The 20775-nt window shown below is 41.4% G+C and overlaps 1 protein-coding gene across 2 annotated transcripts; it reads left to right on the plus strand.

Moving 5' to 3' along the window:
• The first annotated feature begins 999 nt into the window (after positions 1-999).
• C1H22orf15 (chromosome 1 C22orf15 homolog) lies at positions 1000-14882 on the plus strand. Of its 2 annotated transcripts, none has more exons than XM_077280849.1 (5): positions 1000-1209; positions 1547-1633; positions 6273-6431; positions 8402-8476; positions 14197-14882. In XM_077280849.1, the coding sequence occupies exons 1-5, from the start codon at positions 1182-1184 to the stop codon at positions 14340-14342; spliced, it is 495 nt and encodes a 164-aa protein (XP_077136964.1). In that variant the 5' UTR covers positions 1000-1181; the 3' UTR covers positions 14343-14882. The 2 variants fall into 2 exon arrangements, with proteins under 2 accessions (XP_077136964.1, XP_077136966.1); XM_077280851.1 differs by having other exon boundaries at positions 1004-1209; positions 6309-6431.
• The last annotated feature ends 5893 nt before the right edge of the window (positions 14883-20775 follow it).

The following is a 20775-nucleotide window of genomic DNA, read 5'->3' on the forward strand; positions in this document are numbered from 1 at the left end:
CCATGAGATCTTCCCGGAGCTCCTTCCTTGTTGTCCTTGGGTTAGCCTTGACTCTTCGGACAAGCCTGGCCTCGGCACGGGAGGAAACTTTCAAAGGCTGTCCAGGCCGTGGAAGGCTAACAGTAGTTCCATAAGCCTTCCACTTCCGGATGATGCTCCCAACAGTGGAGACAGGTAGGCCCAACTCCTTGGAAAGGGTTTTGTACCCCTTGCCAGCCTTGTGACCCTCCACGATCTTGTCTCTGATAGCCTTGGAATGCTCCTTTGTCTTTCCCATGTTGACCATGTATGAGTGCTGTTCACAAGTTTGGAGAGGGTCTTAAATAGTCAGAAAAGGCTGGAAAATGAGATAATTAATCCAAACATGTGAAGCTCATTGTTCTTTGTGCCTGAACTACTTCTTAATACTTTAGGGGAACCAAACAGAATTCTGGTGGGTTGAGGGGTTGAATAATAAATGACCCTCTGAAAAAACTTTTCACAATTTAAAAAAAAAAATAAACAAAGAAATAACATTCTTTTTTGCTGCAGTGCATTTCACACTTCCAGGCTGATCTACATTCCAAATGTCACAATGCCAAGTTAATTCCAAATGTGTAAACCTGCTAAATCTGCAGGGGGTTGAATACTACTTGTAGGCACTGTATATCAATCTGCTCAGCTCCTCCAGCTCTATAGTAAGGCGCCTGCAAATTGGACTGCATATTCAAGGTGACAGGTTCCCTTTAAATACAGGTTTAAAGCAGCTCTACTAAACTTTGTGTAAAAGAAGATAAAGAAACCTGTTCCATATCACAATTATGTAACCTAGAATAATAAAGCAAGTTGTGTTTCCTCCTTATCCATTTCACAACTAGCGTTATATTGTCAGAATAAAAGGACAAATGTTGCCATCTCAGTTGCCGACATTCCGGCACTTACACGTCTGGTGAGTTGTGATTTAATGACTAGTGTGACATCTTCCGCCCAGTGTGTCATTGTAAGCTTCCATAGGGGATAATTATATGCCTCTTGGCACAAGCTTTTGCCGCCTCTTAGATACCAAGACAAAAGGATCAACTCTTCTCTGAGCTGTTAACAGTCCTGGACCCTAGAAGTCCTGCCTTAGTTACAGGAGATTTTAGCAATAGAAACACATCACGGATATAAAACTCTTCTCCGTGAAGACCACAACAGTGTGGATGATGTTTATCACCGTGAAATTTGGAGGTAAAATAAGAAATTTTATTTCATTTCAGCTCTTTCCATAAGTGCTGTGTTACTCCCTGAGCACAATACACACAATGTACAGGGCAGACTGTGGGGGCTTCAGAGAGAATCAAAGCAAATAGTGAGAAATTGTTGAGTGAAATGTCTAAAATCTTGTGTTACAGGCTTTCTGCTGAAGCTCGTCTTTTGGATCTTATATTAAGGCATCACAGTGTTAGGAATTCAGTCATTAATTATTATTACCAAAAGCAAATCTTCCGCTGACATTCTAGATCAATTTATAAAATACAACCGCTCTTTACCTTACCACTTTCTAACCGTAAGACGTTTTTTTCAGATGATCATCAGATTTTATTAAATCCAAACTGTAAAGCTATCAATTTAACAGAAAGTTTAAGAGAAAGATGCCAATGTGGACCCGAGGGTGAGTAATGCTACTGTTGATTTGGAAAAAAAACTGCATCGTTATCAATGAACTCAAATATCGTATATAAATTAGTTGTTCAGGATTAGGGGAAAAACAGCTTTATTATCCATAAAAAAGCCACATATTGCTCTATGGGCTGCTGCACAGGTATAGCTGCTCAGCACCATTGACTTATAGATGGTGAGCTGCATAACTGGAGACTGGCCATGGACAGATATGGCACCATTTCTGGTAATAGCTGACCCCTTTTTAATCCTTGACAACCATTCTCATCTCAAAGGTCTTATTTAAAGTGTAAAAAAGAAAATTATTATTTCTCTGCTCACCTTTTTAAACGTAGATATTTTGAAGACAGTTCATGTAACATTTTGGTTTGTCGAGAGTGCAGATTAACATGTCCCACCGAGATAGTGGGTACTGCATACCAGTTGTAGAAAGCAACAAAACGTAGTTCCAGCACTTATCTTCTAAGTTAAAAAACTTTGATTCTTTATTACATGATATTAAAATCCAATATGATAAAAAATTGCAAATAATCCAAGTTAAAAAAAATATAGCCGTATAACACTATGCATTTCAAATGTATCATATTAAAAGGTTCTCAGTCGTGAAGTTAAAATGCTGTGACTAAGAACTCTTTAATACCATAGGTTGCAAAGGAATCGGATTACAGTGAGGAAAAAAAGTATTTAGTCGGGGACCCTGTTCTCCCACTTAAAAAGATGAGAGAGGCCTGTAATTGACATCATAGGTAGACCACAACTATGAGAGTCAAAATGAGAAAACAAATCCTCTAAATCACCTTGTCTGATTTGGCAAGATTTGTTTTGCAAAATGGTGGAAAATAATTAATTGGTCACTTAAAAACATGCAAGATTTTTGGCTCTCACAGACCTGTAAATTCTTCTTTAAGAACACCATACCTACTGTGAAGCATGGGGGTGGCAACATCATGCTTTGGGGCTGTTTCTCTGCAAAGGGACCAGGACGACTGATCCGTGAACATGAAAGAATGAATGGGGTCATGTATCTTGAGATTTTGAGTGCACACCTCCTTCCATCAGCAAGGGCATTGAAGATGAAACATGGATGGGTCTTTCTGTATGATGATCCCAAGCACACCACCAGGGCAACAAAGGAGTGGCTTTGTAAGAAGCATATGAAGGTCACATGACCACTCATATAATTTTCATACTTCTGGTTACTAGCTTCTCTTCCTGGTTCTCTCTATTTCACTGACCATTGAGAGAATTATGAAGAGCAGCTAGTCGGCACATGAGTGTAAGTCTGCAAATCGCATATGAGAAGCGGTCACAGCTATGTATAAGAGATATACTAAATTGAATTTTTGTCCCTGGTGCTGGAAAATCTAGATCTGACTCTTTTCATGCTTGCACCTCCCCCCCCCCCCCCCTTTTGCTTATTTTGTGATAAGCATATTCCAAATATAGTACATAATTAAAATTAGATGCTTTAATTTACATTAGGGACACGTTAAACAAGTTCCGGAAAGAACCAAGCAAAGTTTCATCACTTATCTAATTCTAAAAAAAAATGAGCCATAGACGGTGGGAAAAAAAAGGATTTAGTCAGTCACCAATTGTGCAAGTTTTCCCACTAAGGCTACTTTCACACTAGCGTTGCTTGCTGTACGTCGCCATGCGTCGTTTTGGAGAAAAAACGCATTCTGCAAAGTTGCCAGCAGGATGCGTTTTTTCTCCATAGGCTTGCATTAGTGACGCATTGCGATGTATGGTCACACGTCGCATCCGTCGTGCGACGGATGCGTCGTGTTTTGGCGGACCGTCGGCACAAAAAAACGTTACATGTAACTTTTTTTGTGCGTTGTGTCCGCCATTTCCAACCGCGCATGTGCAGCGCCCCAGAGTCCTGGTCGTTGCAGTAATGTCATTCTTCCACCAGGGAGAGTGATGTTACGTCTGAAGGCAATAAAGGAGATCTCTTTACCAGGTATCACAAACCACACAACAGTCCACCAGGGAGAGCTGCGCTCCTATTACTAGGGCACTCCTCACAATTATACCCAGGAGGCACGGTGGCAACTGTGGGGGCCGAGGCGTGATAGAGTTCCTGTAAAAAGCCTCAGGCCATCAGTCATACGGGTTTGTCCTATCCTTACCATCAGGGGGACAGAGAGAAAGAGACATAACATCCAGAACATCTACAACAGTTGTGAGGACCTTACCAAGAAGCTTAGCAGGGAGGTACTACAACACCCAGGCGCTAGAGGAAGGCTACTGATTTCCACCTGGGTAAGGGGACTCTGGATTTGCCTTCAGACCGGCCGGACTCTGCCAGCCCTGTGATCTGGTGCTCTGGACTGTGGACATTGAGGCCTTCAGTAAAGGTAAAGAGACTGCAACCTTGTGTCCTCTTTCTTCACTGCGCCTCACACCATTCACCATCTACACTCTGGGAAGCCCTGGGGATACACTTCACCTGTGGGAAGGAATACCATCCAGCTGCCATCACATCATCCCCAGCGGACCCCTAAGCAGCGTCGGTCACCCTGACCGAATACCACAGGTGGCATCACGAACATTATCCCTTTAAAGACCTTTCCCCCATTTACAACGGATGTCCCTAGGGCCACGGACCGGGTCAGCCACCATGACATCCCCACCAAGAACAGAGGGACCCGGTACCGAGTACCCCACGAGAGTCAAAATGAGGAAACAAATCTTGAAAATAACCTTGTCTGATTTGGCAAGATTTATTTTGCAAAATATGGTGGAAAATAAGTATTTGGTCATTAACAAAAGTTCATCTCAATATTTTGTTATATATCCTTTGTTGGTAATGACAGAGGTCAAACGTTGTCTGTAAGTCTTCACAAGGTTGGCACAAACTGTTGGTGGCATGTTGGCCCATTCCTCCATGCAGATCTCCTCTAGAGCAGTGATGTTTTGGGCCTGTTGCTGGGCAACACGGACTTTCAACTCCCTCCAAAGGTTTTCTATGGGGTTGAGATCTGGAGACTGGCTAGGCCACTCCAAGACCTTCATATGCTTCTTACAAAGCCACTCCTTTGTTGCCCTGGTGGTGTGCTTGGGATCATTATCATACAGAAAGACCCATCCGTGTTTCATCTTTAATGCCCTTGCTGATGGAAGGAAGTTTGATCAAAAAATGTGTTTACTAAGTATTTTGTGTTATTTATATGCACTGTTGCTTTTACTTATTTACTTACAGCAGGGTACATGTTCCTTTTTTGTTTCTGTTTTAGGTTTTGGCCATATACAATTGTATTGTGTAATCCTAAAATTCCCATTATGTCTTTTCCAATGGTAAGGAGATACTGGGGGTTGTTATCAATCATCAAAGTGCGGAACATACAAGAAACAGTAATAATAAGAAGCAGGCAGTACTACAAATAAACATTTACATCTAGGTACCTTATACAGTAGATGACATTTTTCTTGATTGGAGCAAATCTCTTTCTTTTCTTCTCCATCTTATTCAGACTCCATGATGACTTTTCAGTTCGACAGCTGGTCTCTGCAGACTTCCTTCTCCGGTCTTCTGCAGCACATCCGGGGCAGGGCCCTTACAAATTACAGCGTGATTATAATGCTCCTGAATGAAAATACCATATTTTTTGGACTCTAAGACGCACCGGACCATAAGACGCAGCCCAAATTTTCAGACAGAAAACAGGGAAAAAAATTAATCTGTCAAATGGTGGTCCATCTTACAGTCTGGATTCAGCTTACCGGGGGGATCGGAAAAGCTGGTGGAGCGTGGTCACAGGGGGTGTTCGGTGGTCCGGTGATATGATCCCATCCCAGACTGGTGCAGCAGGTTCGGCGGGGCCCGTGGTGCGGGGGCTCGCCAACATTTTCTGAATGCCCGGAGCCCCAGCACATCCATTGCTGTGATGTGTGGCCTCCAGGAAATCCCATCCCAGGCTGGTGCAACATTTTTGGAGGTGCTCTGTGGTGTGGGGGGCTCCATGCACATCAATTACTGCGATGCGGTGGCATCCGGAAAAATGGGGGAAAAAGTGCATCTTATAGTCCGAAAAATATTTTATCTCCTATACGCTGTGCTCCTGAATAAATAGTTGGTGCTCACTGTGCTCCCAGCATAAAATATCAACCCTACACTGTCCCTTTTACATAGCCTTGCATGATCCTTACCTTTTCATACTGGCCCCCTCTTCACATTGTCCCCTCACACTGTGTTCTACTTGTACTGTCCCATCTCTATACTGTGCCCCCTCCTCACACTCCCCTGTTCTGCTGTACCTTCCCATATAAATGTAGGCTATATATTAGCCAATGAGAGGAGTCTCAATAGGATAGGTCCCAGCAACCAGAATCGCCTTATCGCGGCTGCCGAGTACACATGAATTGGACAATGTATGCGTTAAGTATTCTCATCTTTTCATATTTTCTAGTGCAGTAATGCAATTCAAATTTCAGATATTTGATGCTTGCATGCTATAGCGCTACAGAGTGCTACTTTATTTGTTAGTTATATATTAAGTAAGCACCTGTACACACCTGAGTTCTGTTTGGAAGTAATGGTCAGTTTTTTTATATTTGTAACTTTTATATCATCAAGCATTATCAGACAGTAACTGATGTAATTATTGCACTGTTATTTTATATAGGTAGGGACACAACATTCATATTTTGCCTATTTTTAGTTGCTATTGATCTCCTTGACGAGTCTGGAAATCTAGTAAATCTTAGCGATTTTGAAGGATCTCAAGACAATGCTACTAACTACCTAAAGGAACGACAGACCTATGTTCTGGTTAAGATTATCCGTAAGTAGAAATATCCAGATTTCCATATCATGTCATACTTTATATCTACCTGAATAAACCAGTGCAACCTACAATATCATGTAGTCAGGGTTCACCATAGAATATAATGGCATGATCATATGGCACATGATGTTAAAAAGGCTTTAGATTATCTGACGAAAGGAACAAAGAAGAATCTACGCAATATTTTATTCTCCATTTAATTTTCCACTTGCTGAAGCTTACGTAAGCTTTCAGAGTATCACCAGTGAACTATATGTAGATTCCTCCTGTGTTGGAGGCGTGGAAAGACCAAAAGAATCCAGAATTTCATCTTTGTAATATTTATTTTGTAAAAATGCTGTAACAAGTAGGACAATAGTCATAGAATGGTGGAGTTGGAAGGGACCTCCTGGGTCATCTGGTCCAACCTCCTGCTCAATGTAGGACTCACTAAGCAGGGGGTTGGAGCAGATGACCCATGAGGTCCCTTCCTACTCTACTATGCTTACTACATGACTACAGAACGGAAGCACTGATCAATCTGCTCACATAGCAACTCACATTCTAACTTACTTTAAAGGGAATCTGTCAGAAAGTTTTAACTACCCTTTCTGAGAGGAGCATGATGTAGGGTCAGAGACCCTGATTCCAGCAATGTATCAATTACTGAGCTGTTTGTTAAATTTTTATAAAATCACCTCTGAATGCTGAGCACTGTATAACCCTGCCCATACCACTGATTGGCATATGTCTGTGTATATGTTGTGTAGAAAAAACAAAAGAAAGAACACCGACCATGTGGTCATAAAGCGAGATCAAGGCAAGATAAAGTCTGAAGTGAAAAACCTTTATTTATAAAAAGACAATTGGTTGGATGCTGGCACTTTAGAAAACGAGTGGCGATACTACAATGAAATAGGTCAATATGTATACATAAATTGGATAAATGTGAAAATAAAACCACACTGGACCACAAAAAAGGACAACTACTAAAGGTAAAAATCAAATAATAATAATAATAATAATAATAATAATAGTGAGACCATGCACTATACACAAACATGTGTAGATAAAGATAATATAATATAGATAATGACAAAAGGTGGTACCAATATATCAATGTATCAAATGTCTAATAATATCAAACAGCATCAGTGTGCATATAAAGGATAAGTGTAGCTGCTCATGATTAGGTGGGAAAAGAATAAAGATAGATGGTAACGATAACTAAGAAAGTATTGGATGATGCCATAACAATAAGACTTCACAAGGGGGCGCCAGATACCAAGGATAGTCAGACACAGGGCTAATAAGATATATAAAAAAGTCAGGTTATATACAGTATGGTAACATGCGTGGACAGATGCCAGACAAATAAGTGTAGTAGCAAAGTAAATACAAAATAATTGGCCTAAGATAGTGATATAAGCTGTCAAAACAAATGACATCAAAGCTATGCTATTCATATAAATATATAGAAATTAGATACGCAGAAAAAAGCCAGATAGCAAAAATGTTACCAGAAACAGGGCCCTAGAAAATGTATATATCTCTCTCAATTAGAATAACTGTACGGAACTGATTTATAATAATAGAAAGCCCAGCCAAAAAGCTTGTCAAAAATAGGTACCGTATATCAGAAATAGATATGATAACAGGATCGTTGAGGCATTATTAGCCTAAGGTAATGTTCAGACAGGGCAAACGGAATGAAGAAATATCGGAACAGCACCTTACTGGTCCAGGAGACAAGTGTGGCACACATCACAGAAAGCTGCCAATCAGTGGAGGGTGCGGGGTTATACAGCGCTCATGAATATGGAGGACTACATGGCAGCAGGTTTACTAGTCCTCTAGTGATAATCTACTGCTGACTTTATCAAAACTACAGCAAGCAGCCCAATAAGTGACATTACTGGAAACAGGATCTCTCCGGTTAGGTGAAGAAAACCTGATGACATATTCCCTTAAACTCTCTAAATTTGTAGGGGGCGAAGGATCTGAGCCAGCCCGCTATGAGTCTCTGCTGGAGAACCTGTGGAAACGTCATCCAGAGTTAGCAGGTAAGGGTTCAATTTCTTAAGACTTATTTATATATCGTTAGCTTGTTATTTTATAGGAGAAAAACAAAATTGACTTTCATCAGTTTTTCATGCTGAGTTTTCATCTCTGTTTATTTTTAACTTCAATGTGACATCTAGTTTTCTAGTAACTAATGTCATCAATGTGCTGATATTTTTTTTACAGACAAATTGACTTGAATGAGTGATTTTGGTCCACAAATCAGATGTCTCAGTGTTTTTCTTTTTCTTTTTTAACGAAACAATCAGTCAACAAAAAAGACGTGACATGCCCGTAGAGAGTACGTTTAATATCAGAAAAAAACATGTATAGAACACGTATATAAAACACTGCTGTGTGAATATAGTCTTGGGTGTACTAATGGCACCAGGATGAGGTAGCTGGGACAATGAGAGTTCCTCCTCAGTTTTTTCCAGACACTTTTACATGAAAGTATTCTGGTGAGTATTTTACATCAGTATGTGTAAGCAAAAAAAAACTTAAAGAGAAAAAAAAAAGTAGAATTGACAACCTGCAGTAACCATCAATCGACCAAACCGCTGCACGACCAGCTCTATCCTCACCTACTGTATTCTCACCCATCCCTTGTAGATTGTGAGCCCTCGCGGGCAGGGTCCTCTCGCCTCCTGTACCAGTCCTGACTTGTATTGTTTAAGATTATATACTCATTTTTATTATGTATACCCCTCCTCACATGTAAAACGCCATGGCATAAATGGCGCTATAATAATAATAATTTGTACCTCTGCCATATTGTTGATCCAACCCTGGTTTTGACAAATAGTGCTGCAAAAAAACTGCCCAAAATGTTGATGAACATCCTTTGCAGTGGTAATAACCAAATAGTATAGTCAGACTAGGAAAACAAATGTTATTCATTTATATATCAGAAATGCCAGGCCCATAAAACACATATAAAGCTGAAAAGGGATGACAGATAAAACTATTTTGACTATCTGAATGAATGATTGGTTGTTTTATTTTGTGATAAAATGAAATAAATATATATATTTTATAAACAGTGTTCTATGAGCAGCCAGCTAAGTATGTTCAGGCCTTGGCATAATGAAATCTGACTAGGCCGATGGATGACATCCTCGGAACGCCAGACTCTGAGAAAATTCAATGATGTAATTTTCATTAAGGTTGAGGGTCTGCCGATGCCTATATTGCAGCTCAACCTAAATCATCTGAATGAACATAATCAATAATGGAATGTTCACAATTAGGGTTTTTTACGTAGGTTTTGAAGGAGATGCGCTTAAGAATACACATCAAAAACCTTTTCAAATTCTCTTTATTGTGGATTTTGAAGCAGATCCGCTTCAAGATCCACAAAAAAACCCTCAGTGTGATCATATCTAAATACGAGATATAACTCAGGAGTGTAATGGTTCCTGGAAAAAAGTACTGCCTAAATTCCAAACATGGACAGATTTTTTTTTACCTTTCTGAATTGTTGCCAAAAGAGGCCTTATGTCTTCCAATAATTATGCACGCTACCACCAGAGGGGACTGGATACCTTTCTGGAAAAGTATAATATTACAGGGTATATATATTAGATTCCTTGATAAGGCGTTGATCCAGGGAACTAGTCTGATTGCCGTATGTGGAGTCGGGAAGGAATTTTTTTCCCCATGGTGGAGTTACTCTTTGCCACATGGGGTTTTTTTGCCTTCCCCTGGATCAACATGTTAGGGCATGTTAGGTTAGGCTATGGGTTGAACTAGATGGACTTACAGTCTTCCTTCAACCTTAATAACTATGTAACTATGTATGTAACCATGTTCAGCATACCGTCATTCTCTAACATCAGTAACCAAGAGGGCAAATAGAAGACTTGCTCTGACAATTTTAAGACACTTAATCATGTTCACTTTAAGAGATTATCCGCAAATCCTCTTTATCCGTAAGAGTGTGTAATTCTAGTGTTGTGTTTGCCACAATACAAAGCATTGCACATACAATGGGGGAAATAAGTATTTGATGCGCTGCTGATTTTGCAAGTTCGCCCACCTACAAAGAGTGGAGAGGTCTGTTATTTATATTGTCGGTACACTTTGAGAGACAGAATCTTAAAAAAATCCAGAAAATCACATACAATCACTTTCAATTCTCTCCTCCGTCCCACAGCACCCCCCCCTCCCCCCTCATCTCAGCCGAAGACTTTGCCTCATTTTTGCAAGCAGAAGATTGAAAACATCAGAGACAGTTTTGGTCAACAACCCCCAGAGCCCTTCCTCCTAACTGCCCAGCCCTCCTCCTCCAGAACCAACTTCTCCACTATTACAGAAGATCAATTCTCCACTCTACTCTCAAGATCGCATCTCACCACCTGTGCACTTGACCCGATCCCAACCCACTTCATCCCAAACCTCACTACAGTCTTCATCCCAACCCTAACCCATCTCTTCAACCTATCACTAACAACTGGTGTCTTCCCCTCAAGCTTTAAACATGCCTCAATCACACCTATCCTCAAAAAGTCCTCTCTTGACCCATCCTCTGTATCTAGCTATCGCCCCACTTATCCCCTATGCCTCAAAACTACTGGAACAACACATCCATCTTGAACTGTCCTCTCACCTCTCTTCTTGCTCCCTCTTCAACCGCTTACAATCTGGCTTCCGGTCACACCACTCCACTGAAACTGCCCTAACTAAGGTCACCAATGACCTCTTAACCGCCAAGGCCAAGCGACACTACTCTGTCCTCCTCCTCCTGGACCTGTCCTCTGCCTTTGACACAGTGGACCATTCCCTATTATTACAGACAGTCTCATCCCTTGGCATCACAGACTTGGCCCTATCCTGGATCTCGTCATACCTAACAGACCGGACATTCAGCGTCTCCCACTCACACACCACCTCCTCACCTCGCCCCCTATCTGTCGGAGTCCCGCAAGGTTCAGTCCTAGGGCCCTGCTCTTCTCCATTTACACCTTCGGCCTGGGACAGCTCATAGAATCTCATGGCCTTCAGTTTCATCTCTATGCTGACGACACACAGATCTACATCTCTGGACCAGATATCACAACCCTACTAACCAGAATCCCACGTCTGTCTGCTATTTCATCCTTCTTCTCTGCTAGATTTCTAAAACTTAATATGAACAAAACAGAATTCATCATCTTTCCCCCATCTCACTTGACTCCCTCAACAGACCTATCCATTACAGTGCATGACTACTCACTCTCCCCAGTCCCACAAGCTCACTGCCTCGGTGTAATCCTTGACACTTATCTCGCCTTCAAACCACATATCCAAGGCCTTTCCACTTCCTGCGAATAAATGGCGCTATAATAATAAATAATAATAATAGTAGGATTTTTACAGAATTAATTTGCATTTTATTGAATGAAATAAGTATTTGATACTATAGAAAAACAGAACTTAATATTTGGTACAGAAACCTTTCTTTGCAATTAGGGTACGTTCACACAGGACTTTTTTGCTGCTTTTTTTTATGCTAATTTAGGTGCGTTTTTTTGCTGCGTATTTGGTGCGTTTTTTGGGTACGTTCACACAGGACTTTTTTGCTGCAGATTTTTGCTGCAGTTTTTTGCTGCTTTTTTTGCGCCAATTTTCAGCTGCTAGGACACCTCACAATGGCTCTTCACACCTCACAATGGCTCACAATGGCTCTTCACACCTCACTAACGACACCCCTAAGCTCTTGGCTGTGAGATCCCTTCCTGCTGGCCATGATTTTCTGCACAAAAAACGCAGCAAATAATGCTACATGCGTTTTTTCAGCGTTTTTGCAGCGTTTTTTTCATCACCCATTCAAGTCAATGGGTGAAAAAACACTGCAAAAACGCAGCAAAAACGCTGAAAGAAGTGACATGCCCTATGTCCAAAAAAAGCAGCAAAGCAGAAAATACTGATCAAACAAAAAACCAACGTGTGTGCATGAGATTTCTGAAATCTCATAGGCTTTACTGGTACTGTAAAAAGCAGCTGAAAATTAGCATAAAAAAAAGCAGCAAAAAAGTCCTGTGTGAACGTACCCTTACAGAGGTAAGACATTTCCTGTAGTTCTTGACCGTGTTTGCACACACTAAGGCAGGGATTTTGGCCACTCCTCCATACAGATCTTCTCCAAATATTTCAGGATTCGGGCTGTCGCTGGGTAACAGTGAGTTGCAGCTCCCTCCAAAGATTTTTTATTGGGTAGGTACTGGCTAGGTCACTCCAGGACCTTGAAATGCTTCCTACAGAACCAATCCTTAGTTGCCCTGGTTGTGTGTTTGGGGTCATTGTCATGCTAGGAGACCCAGTCATCACCCATCTTCAATTCTCTTACTGGGGGAAAAAAATCTCACAATACATGAACCCATCCATCCTTCCTTCAATATTGTGCAATATGTCCCCTTTGCAGAAACCCCCCCCCCCCCCAAAGTATGATGTTTCCCCCACCATGATTCACGGTTGGAACAGTGTTCTTTAGGTTGTACTCATCCTTCTTCCTCCAAACATGGCGAGTGGAGTTGATACCAAAAAGCTCTATTTTGGTCTCATCTGACCACATGACCTTCTCCCATGCCTTCTCTGAATCATCAAGATGGTCATTGGTGAACCTCAAATGGGCCTAGATAAGTGCTGGCATTAGCAGGGGAACCTTGCGTGCCCTACAGGATTGTAATCCATGACAGCATAATGTGTTACTAACGGTAATGTTTGAGACTGTGGTCCCAGCTCTCTTCAGGTCATTGAGCAGGTCCTCCCGAGTAGTTCTGGGCTGATTCATGACCTTTTTAGAATTATCCTTATCTCACGATGCAAGATTTTGCATGGATCCTCAGACCAAGGAAGATTGACAGTCATCTTGTGTTTCTTCAATTATCTAACAATTGTGCCAACAGTTGTGCCTTCTCACCAAGCTGCTTGCCTATTGTCCTGTAGCCCATCCCAGTCTTGTGCAGGTCTACAATTTGGTCCCTGGTGTCCTTAGACAGCTCTTTGGTCATGGCCATGATGGACAGGTTGGAGTGTGATTGAGTGTGTGGACCAGTGTCTATTATACAGGTAACAAGTTCAAACAGGTGCAATTAATACAGGTAATGAGTGCAGAGTAAGAGGGCTTCTTAAAGAAAAATGAACAGGTCTGTGAGAGCCAGAATTCTTGCTGGTTGGTAGGTGATCAAATACTTATTACATGCAATAAATTGCAAATTAATTATGAAAAAATCATACAATGTGATTTTCTGGTTTTTATTTTTGGATTCTGTCTCTCACAGTTGAAGTGTACCTACAATAAAAATTACAGACCGCTCCATCCTTTGCAAAATTGGAAGGTATAAATTGGCAGTGTATCAAATACTTATTGTATTTTAGTTACTGGGCATTTTGAGTAATATGGCCGCTATACCACCATCAATCCAACATCTATGAACCCTGGCAGGTATCTTCCAGACGACTCTAACATGTGGAAACAAGGGTCACGCAAACTGTATTTATAGTTGCCCACTCATATGTGGTTCTTCTTAGTTAGGATTTCTGCTTTATTAAAACTAAATGCATACAATAAAAAAATCAAGGAAAAATTGGTTAGGGAAAGTCTAAACGCTGGCAACTCTTTAAAGCCAATATACACTGTGTATCATATAGCTCAATCACATATTGTTCATCATAAATCAAAGTCATTTAAATGAACTCTTAAGCAAATGTCAAGATTAACAATTATGTTTTTCTCATGCAGAACGTTTGCAGAAGCTTTCTAATCCGCATGTACGAGACAAATGGCGAAATTCTGTTCATAAGAAGATTCGAACCTCCAAGGAAACACCTTTTTCTTCTCCAACAAAAACAAGAGCAACTTCTCAGCAAAAGAACAAGATGGTCTGAAGAACTAATCCAGAAATATAGGGAATATGGAACAACAAACATCAGGGCAGCAGTAACCCACATAGCAAATCTGCACAATCCAATGTCTTGGCGCTACGAAATGCTGATTTATGTATTTCACACGTTACGTCATATGACCATCAGATTGGACACTTCAAGCAGTAGAGCAAGGATTTGTTAGTCCGTTAAATGACTGGGAACAAATTTCTATGTCCAATCTGAGTATTAAATTCTGGATTTCAAATTAAAAAATGTTTTCCATAAATTATAAATGTTGCAATTTTACAAATGTTGTGAGTAAAAACAAAAGATGTTTTAAAATACATTAAATGTATATATGTAGACATTGGAGAAAATTTTCTAATTAATGAGCCAGAATTCTGCCTTAATATGTGCAAAAAAATGGAATACTTGACTTGTACCAGATTTGCTAAGTATTTGGACACTTTTGTTCTTTATTAGGCAGTTTTGAAAAGTGTTTAACATCACCAAATTCAGAGCAAATTGTGGTGCAATTCATGGTTTATATTAACCCTACCAACAGAAATGCCCTTTAATGGTCATTCAGACTCACAACACAGATGGCTGCTAACATCACACATTACAGATTATTCTTAGAAGATGTACTGTAGTAGAAAGCTTAAATTATAGGAGCGTTCCCAAGTTATCACTGTACATTGCTATAGTCAGAAGGCATGAAAACTAGCAGGCTTGCAATTGACTTTCCTTTTCATCTGCTTCCATTCTCTTGCAATGACAGACTTTATCTTTCATAATGTACATCTGGCTTCCAGGGAGCACGGCCACCAGTACCTGACCAGACCCTGGCCGAGTGTGCTCAATAGTTACATACCTGGGGGCATAACTCGTAATATCGCAGCCACCTCTTTCTAGATCATTCATTTTTATACAGCAGTTAGCTGGTCACCTCCACCTCCCTCTCAGCTCCTGACAAGCTGCGATTATCAATCTTGCAAAATCACATTTGATTTTCCTGCTGTTATTCTTGATTTAGCAATACTACACTTCTACTACTCACCAAAACTGTCACTCAAAGAGGAGAGGCCACCATGCAAGAAACCAGGAAGGAGACTGCACTAATGGTACGACTATGAAGATAACATATCCACTAGAGTAAACCTTTTAATACAAAATAAAACAAAATTATTCTAAGAGATTATTTATTTAATTATCTAGAGAACATGAAAATATTTAACAGTTCAACTATTCTGAATATTGTATGACATTAGTTATGAAAAGGCACAAAACATTCCAATTTCTTAGAAATCTAATACAGCACTCTTGGGTATAGTACATTTGCTATTTTGCTCTTTGGTGCCCGTATGTAAAGGTTTTAGCCTGAACAAAATGAACAATCTACAAAAGTTGTGTGCTCTTCTGGCGGAACAGGTAAATGGAGTATTCTGATATTTCCTCCAGAGCAGAACATTACTGATCGTTCAACTTCATATTTAAATGCACTAAACTGTTTGCATTGTGTCTCCATTTGGACAATCAGAAGCAGCAGAAACTGAGCAAATTAGAATTGTAATGGATGGCCTTGGGTCTGTCTTGCCAGAATGCAATCGTGCCTCAGTCTACTGTGGAGTCTATGCTGCTCGATGTTGGCTGTGACACGTGGTCAGTCTGGAGATGGGCTTAGATCTGCTGGGGAGTTTCTGCTGCTCTTCTCTCTTGCCAAGAACGCAGTTGTGCCTCAGTTTGCTTGGGAATTTCAGCAGCTCAATGTTGACTATGACGCATTTGGTCAGCCTGGAGATGTGCTTGGAACCGCCCAGAGGTTTCAGCAGCTTGGACAGCAGCCGTGAGCTTTGGCACAGGACTCTTATAATGAACTAGATGGAGGCTTGATGCTATCACATCAGGAGGGCAGTAATGTCACGATGGGGACAGGCTTTGCAGCATTGAGAATGTCTCCCCGCCATGTGCTCACCCACCTATCCACTCTGCATACGGCATATACAGAGTGTGTGTGTGGTGCGTACAGCGCATACAGTGTGTGTGTGGTGTGTATGGCATATACTGTGTGTTTGTGTGGTGCGAACGGTGTATACAGTGTATGTGTGTGTGTGTGTGTGTGTGTGTGTGTGTGTGTGTGTGTGTGTGTGTGTGTGTGTGTGTGTATGTGTGTGTGTGTGTGTGTGGTGCAACGGGGTTCCGCTGTTGGCACCACGCAAGAGGCTGGTACCAGCAGCAGTTTCCATATTGAGACAGTGAACTTCCGCCGCTTGGAATTCTGGGATCCGGATGGAAAAGGATGTGAAGACATTGCAAGGTAAGTATATATTTTGTTTTCAGATTTCTTTCAAATGCTGAGAATGGTTTAAAGTTTTCCGAAGTGCCTAATCTGGTGCAAATTGGTCCAGTTGCTTGTCGTCAGTTCGTTATGGATGGCCATATATTATATTTAAATATGTCTATATATAGTGTGTGTGTGTGTGTGTGTGTGTGTGTGTGTGTGTGTGTGTGTGTGTGTGTGTGTGTGTGTGTATATATATATATATGTGTATGTATATATATATATATATATATATATATGTGTATATATATATATATATATACACATACACACAAACACACTATATATATATATATATATATATATATATATATATATATATATATATATATATATATATATATATATATATATATATATAATATCTTACGGTTTTGTAGCCCATTCCAGATTTGTGCAGGTCTATGATCTTGTCCCTGTATTATTGAAATCCACCGCACTCCCTGTGTGGAATATCTTAGAAACAAAAGGATTTTTTGAAATTTGCTAATTTATTCAAGTGAAAAACAGAAAATCAAATGTGACAGATCAAATAGTAGGCAGTAAAAGCGACTGAGTGATTGACGTTTCGACCCTCCCGGGTCTTACTCTAAAGTCGCACTTAATCCAGGATTTATGAGTGGCTCTTATGGTAATGAGGATGTTATCCCTGTAGTGTCAAGGGGCAGGTACAGTCTTTTTGATACCAAGTATGGCCTGATAGTTGATTTTTCTCTGAGTATGACCTTGCTGAGGAATAGCAGCGGTGCATCAGCGTCTTGCTGTTGTTTGCATATGCGATTCAAATAGAAAGTTGGTATGTCACTGGAGACAACCTTTAATTGCTGGTAAGTTGTATGTGGTTTAATGGATTTGCCAGTTCTGGATAAAGCCTTGTAGAGGGGTAACAGCGGCGCATCTGCGTCTTGCTGGTGGACATGTAGGCTTAGTACCCTTAGTGGATGGGGGATAGCGCTCCTGCATCCTGTGGGAAGGCCTTACCATAAGAGCCACTCATAAATCCTGGATTAAGTGCGACTTTAGAGTAAGACCCGGGAGGGTCGAAACGTCAATCACTCAGTCGCTTATACTGCCTACTATTTGATCTGTCACATTTGATTTTCTGTTTTTCACTTGAATAAATTAGCAAATTTCAAAAAATCCTTTTGTTTCTAAGATATTCCACACAGGGAGTATGGTGGATTTCAATAATACTGATACTAGACCTTACGGTCTGTCTCACCAGCACCCCGATCTAAATTTAGAGTGCAGGCCAAATTATATTTACATTTATGATCTTGTCCCTGACATCCTTGGAAAGCTCTTTGGTCTTGCCCATGTTGTAGATGTTAGAGTCTGACTGATTAGTTGAGTCTGTGGACAGGAGTCTTTTATAAAGGTGACTATGTAAGACAGCTGTCTTTATGCAGGTAACGAGTTGATTGGGAGCCAGAACTCTTAGGGTATGTGCACACGCTGCGGATTACTCTGCGGATTTTTCCAGACTGATTTTGGTAAATCCGCAGGTAAACCGCACTGCGGATTTCCTGCGGATTTATCACTTTTTTTTTGTGGATTTTGTGTGGATTCCACCTGCGGTTTTACACCTACGGATTCCTATTATGGAGCAGGTGTAAACAGCTGCCGAATCCGCACAAAGAATTGACATGCTGCGGAATAAACAACGCTATGTTTCCGAGTGTTTTTTTCCGCAGCATGTGCACTGCGGATTTTTTTTTCCATAGGTTTACATGGTACTGTAAACTCAGGGAAAACTGCTGCGAATCCGCAGCGGCCAATCCGCTGCGGATCCGCAACAAAATCCGCAACGTGTGCACATAGCCTTAATGGTTGGTAGGAGATCAAATACTTATTTCTCACTGAAAAAAATATAGTTCTTACCGATAACGGTATTTCTCTGAGCCCATGACGGCACCACGGAGAGAGGGGATCCGCCCACCAAGGACAGGAAACCTACAGATAAAAAGGCGGTACCACTCTCCTGCATCAGTTGTTTACATAGAGAACGATGGGAGACTACAAAAGTTAGTTAGTTTTAACATTACTTAGTATAATTAAGATACCGCGTGCCTAAAATCAAATAATCTATGACACTGTTGATGTGCACACCCATAAGTGAAGGGAGGGAATGTACGGGTGCCGTCATGGGCTCAGAGAAATACCGTTATCGGTAAGAACTATATTTTTCTCTGTCGCCCATGACGGCACCACGGAGAGATTTGAATAGATTGTACATTCAGGGAGGGACTACTGCCTCTAGAACCCTTTTACCGAAGGTAAGGTCCGAAGAGGAGCTAAGGTCCAATCTATAGTGCCTATAGAATGTGGAAGGTGATGACCAAGTAGCAGCTCTACATATCTGGTCTATAGAAGCTCCGGCCTTCTCCGCCCAAGAGGCTGCTACTGCTCTTGTAGAGTGAGCCTTGACTTCCCCTGGAGTGGACAGTCCATTTGCCGAGTATGACAGGCTGATAGCTTCCGAGATCCATCTCGCTAGTGTGGCTTTGGAGGCTTTTTTCCCCTTTCGGGGACCCTGGAAACACACAAACAGAGAAGCATCCTCCCTACTCTCCCTGGTGGCTTCTAAGTATTGCAGGAGGCATCTTCTGACATCTAATGTATGTAATATTTGTTCCTCCCTATTTTTAGGGTGGGGACAGAAGGAGGGGAGAGATATCTCCTGAGATCTGTGAAATCTGGAAGCCACTTTCGGGAAGTATGCTGGGTCTATCTTTAAAATGACCCTATCCTCTAAGAACTGAGTGTAAGGGGGGTTAGCTGAAAGTGCCTGTATGTCACTAACCCTGCGGGCGGATGTGAGGGCGACCAGCAGGGAGGTTTTGAGAGATAGGTTTTTCAATGAGATTTCATCTAATGGTTCAAAAGGAGATTTAGTCAGTGCTTTAAGGACCAAATTTAAATCCCATTGGGGGGTAACCCTTACTGGAAGAGGTCTAGATCTCCCGGCTGCCCTGATAAACCTAGAGACCCACCTATTTGAGGCTAAATCGAAATTGAATAGGGCTCCTAAAGCTGCGACATGAACTTTTAGGGTGCTCGTGGCTAGACCAATCTCCAACCCATTTTGCAAAAATTCTAATATGGATTTAAGGGGGATTTCTTCCCCTATTTTCGCACCTGATGATGAAAGGAATTTTTTCCATATTTTACCATATTGCTTTGTTGTGACTGGTTTTCTACTTTGAAGTAGAGTTGAAATTAGCCCCGGAGAGAATCCTCTGCCTTCTAATAGCTTCCTCTCAAAAGCCAAGCTGTCAAGTGCAAGCTCTTGACTTGCGGATGATGGACCGGGCCTTGAGATAGAAGGTTTGGGAGGTCTGGTAACACCCATGGGTCGGATATTGACATTTTCCTCATCCAGGAGAACCAAGGCCTCTTCGGCCAGAACGGGGCTATCAATATTACAAGAGCCCCATCCTCCCGAATTTTCCTCAGCACTGCCGGAATCAGAGAGAGAGGAGGAAAAGCATAAGCCAGCTGATGATGCCAAGGGATCAGGAATGCATCTACTACTACTGGGTTCCGCAGGGGAGCTATGGAGCAAAAAGAGTCCACTTTTTTGTTCAGGTAGTTTGCGAAGAGGTCTATTTTGGGAACACCCCATCTTTTTGTGATCTGGGTAAATACTGCCTGATTTAGCTCCCATTCCCCCTGTTTTAGGCTGGAGCGACTGAGAAAGTCTGCTTTGACATTGTCGACCCCCTTTATATGCAGGCTTGTTAGGGAAAGGAGGTTGGTCTCGGCTATTTGTAGGATTGACTTGGTCATCTCCATCAGACTCTGGGAACGAGTACCCCCCTGGTGATTTAGGTATGATACCACCACCCGGTTGTCCGACATCACCCTGACATGGTGAGAGTGGAGAGGACCCAAGAATTCCCGCAGGGCAAACTTGACTGCAAAAAGTTCCTTCATATTGGAGGATTTGTTTTTTAGTGTTGATGACCAAGGGCCCTGGGCTACTAGATCGTCGAGATGAGCACCCCACCCCGTGGGACTTGCGTCCGTGGTTAGGACCTTTGAAACTGGGAACACCCACGGGACTCCCCGGGAAAGATTTTCCTGTGATGTCCACCAGACTAGTGAGTGACT

Source organism: Ranitomeya variabilis, chromosome 1 (genome assembly GCF_051348905.1).
Source record: "Ranitomeya variabilis isolate aRanVar5 chromosome 1, aRanVar5.hap1, whole genome shotgun sequence".
In the NCBI taxonomy this organism is placed as follows: domain Eukaryota; kingdom Metazoa; phylum Chordata; class Amphibia; order Anura; family Dendrobatidae; genus Ranitomeya; species Ranitomeya variabilis.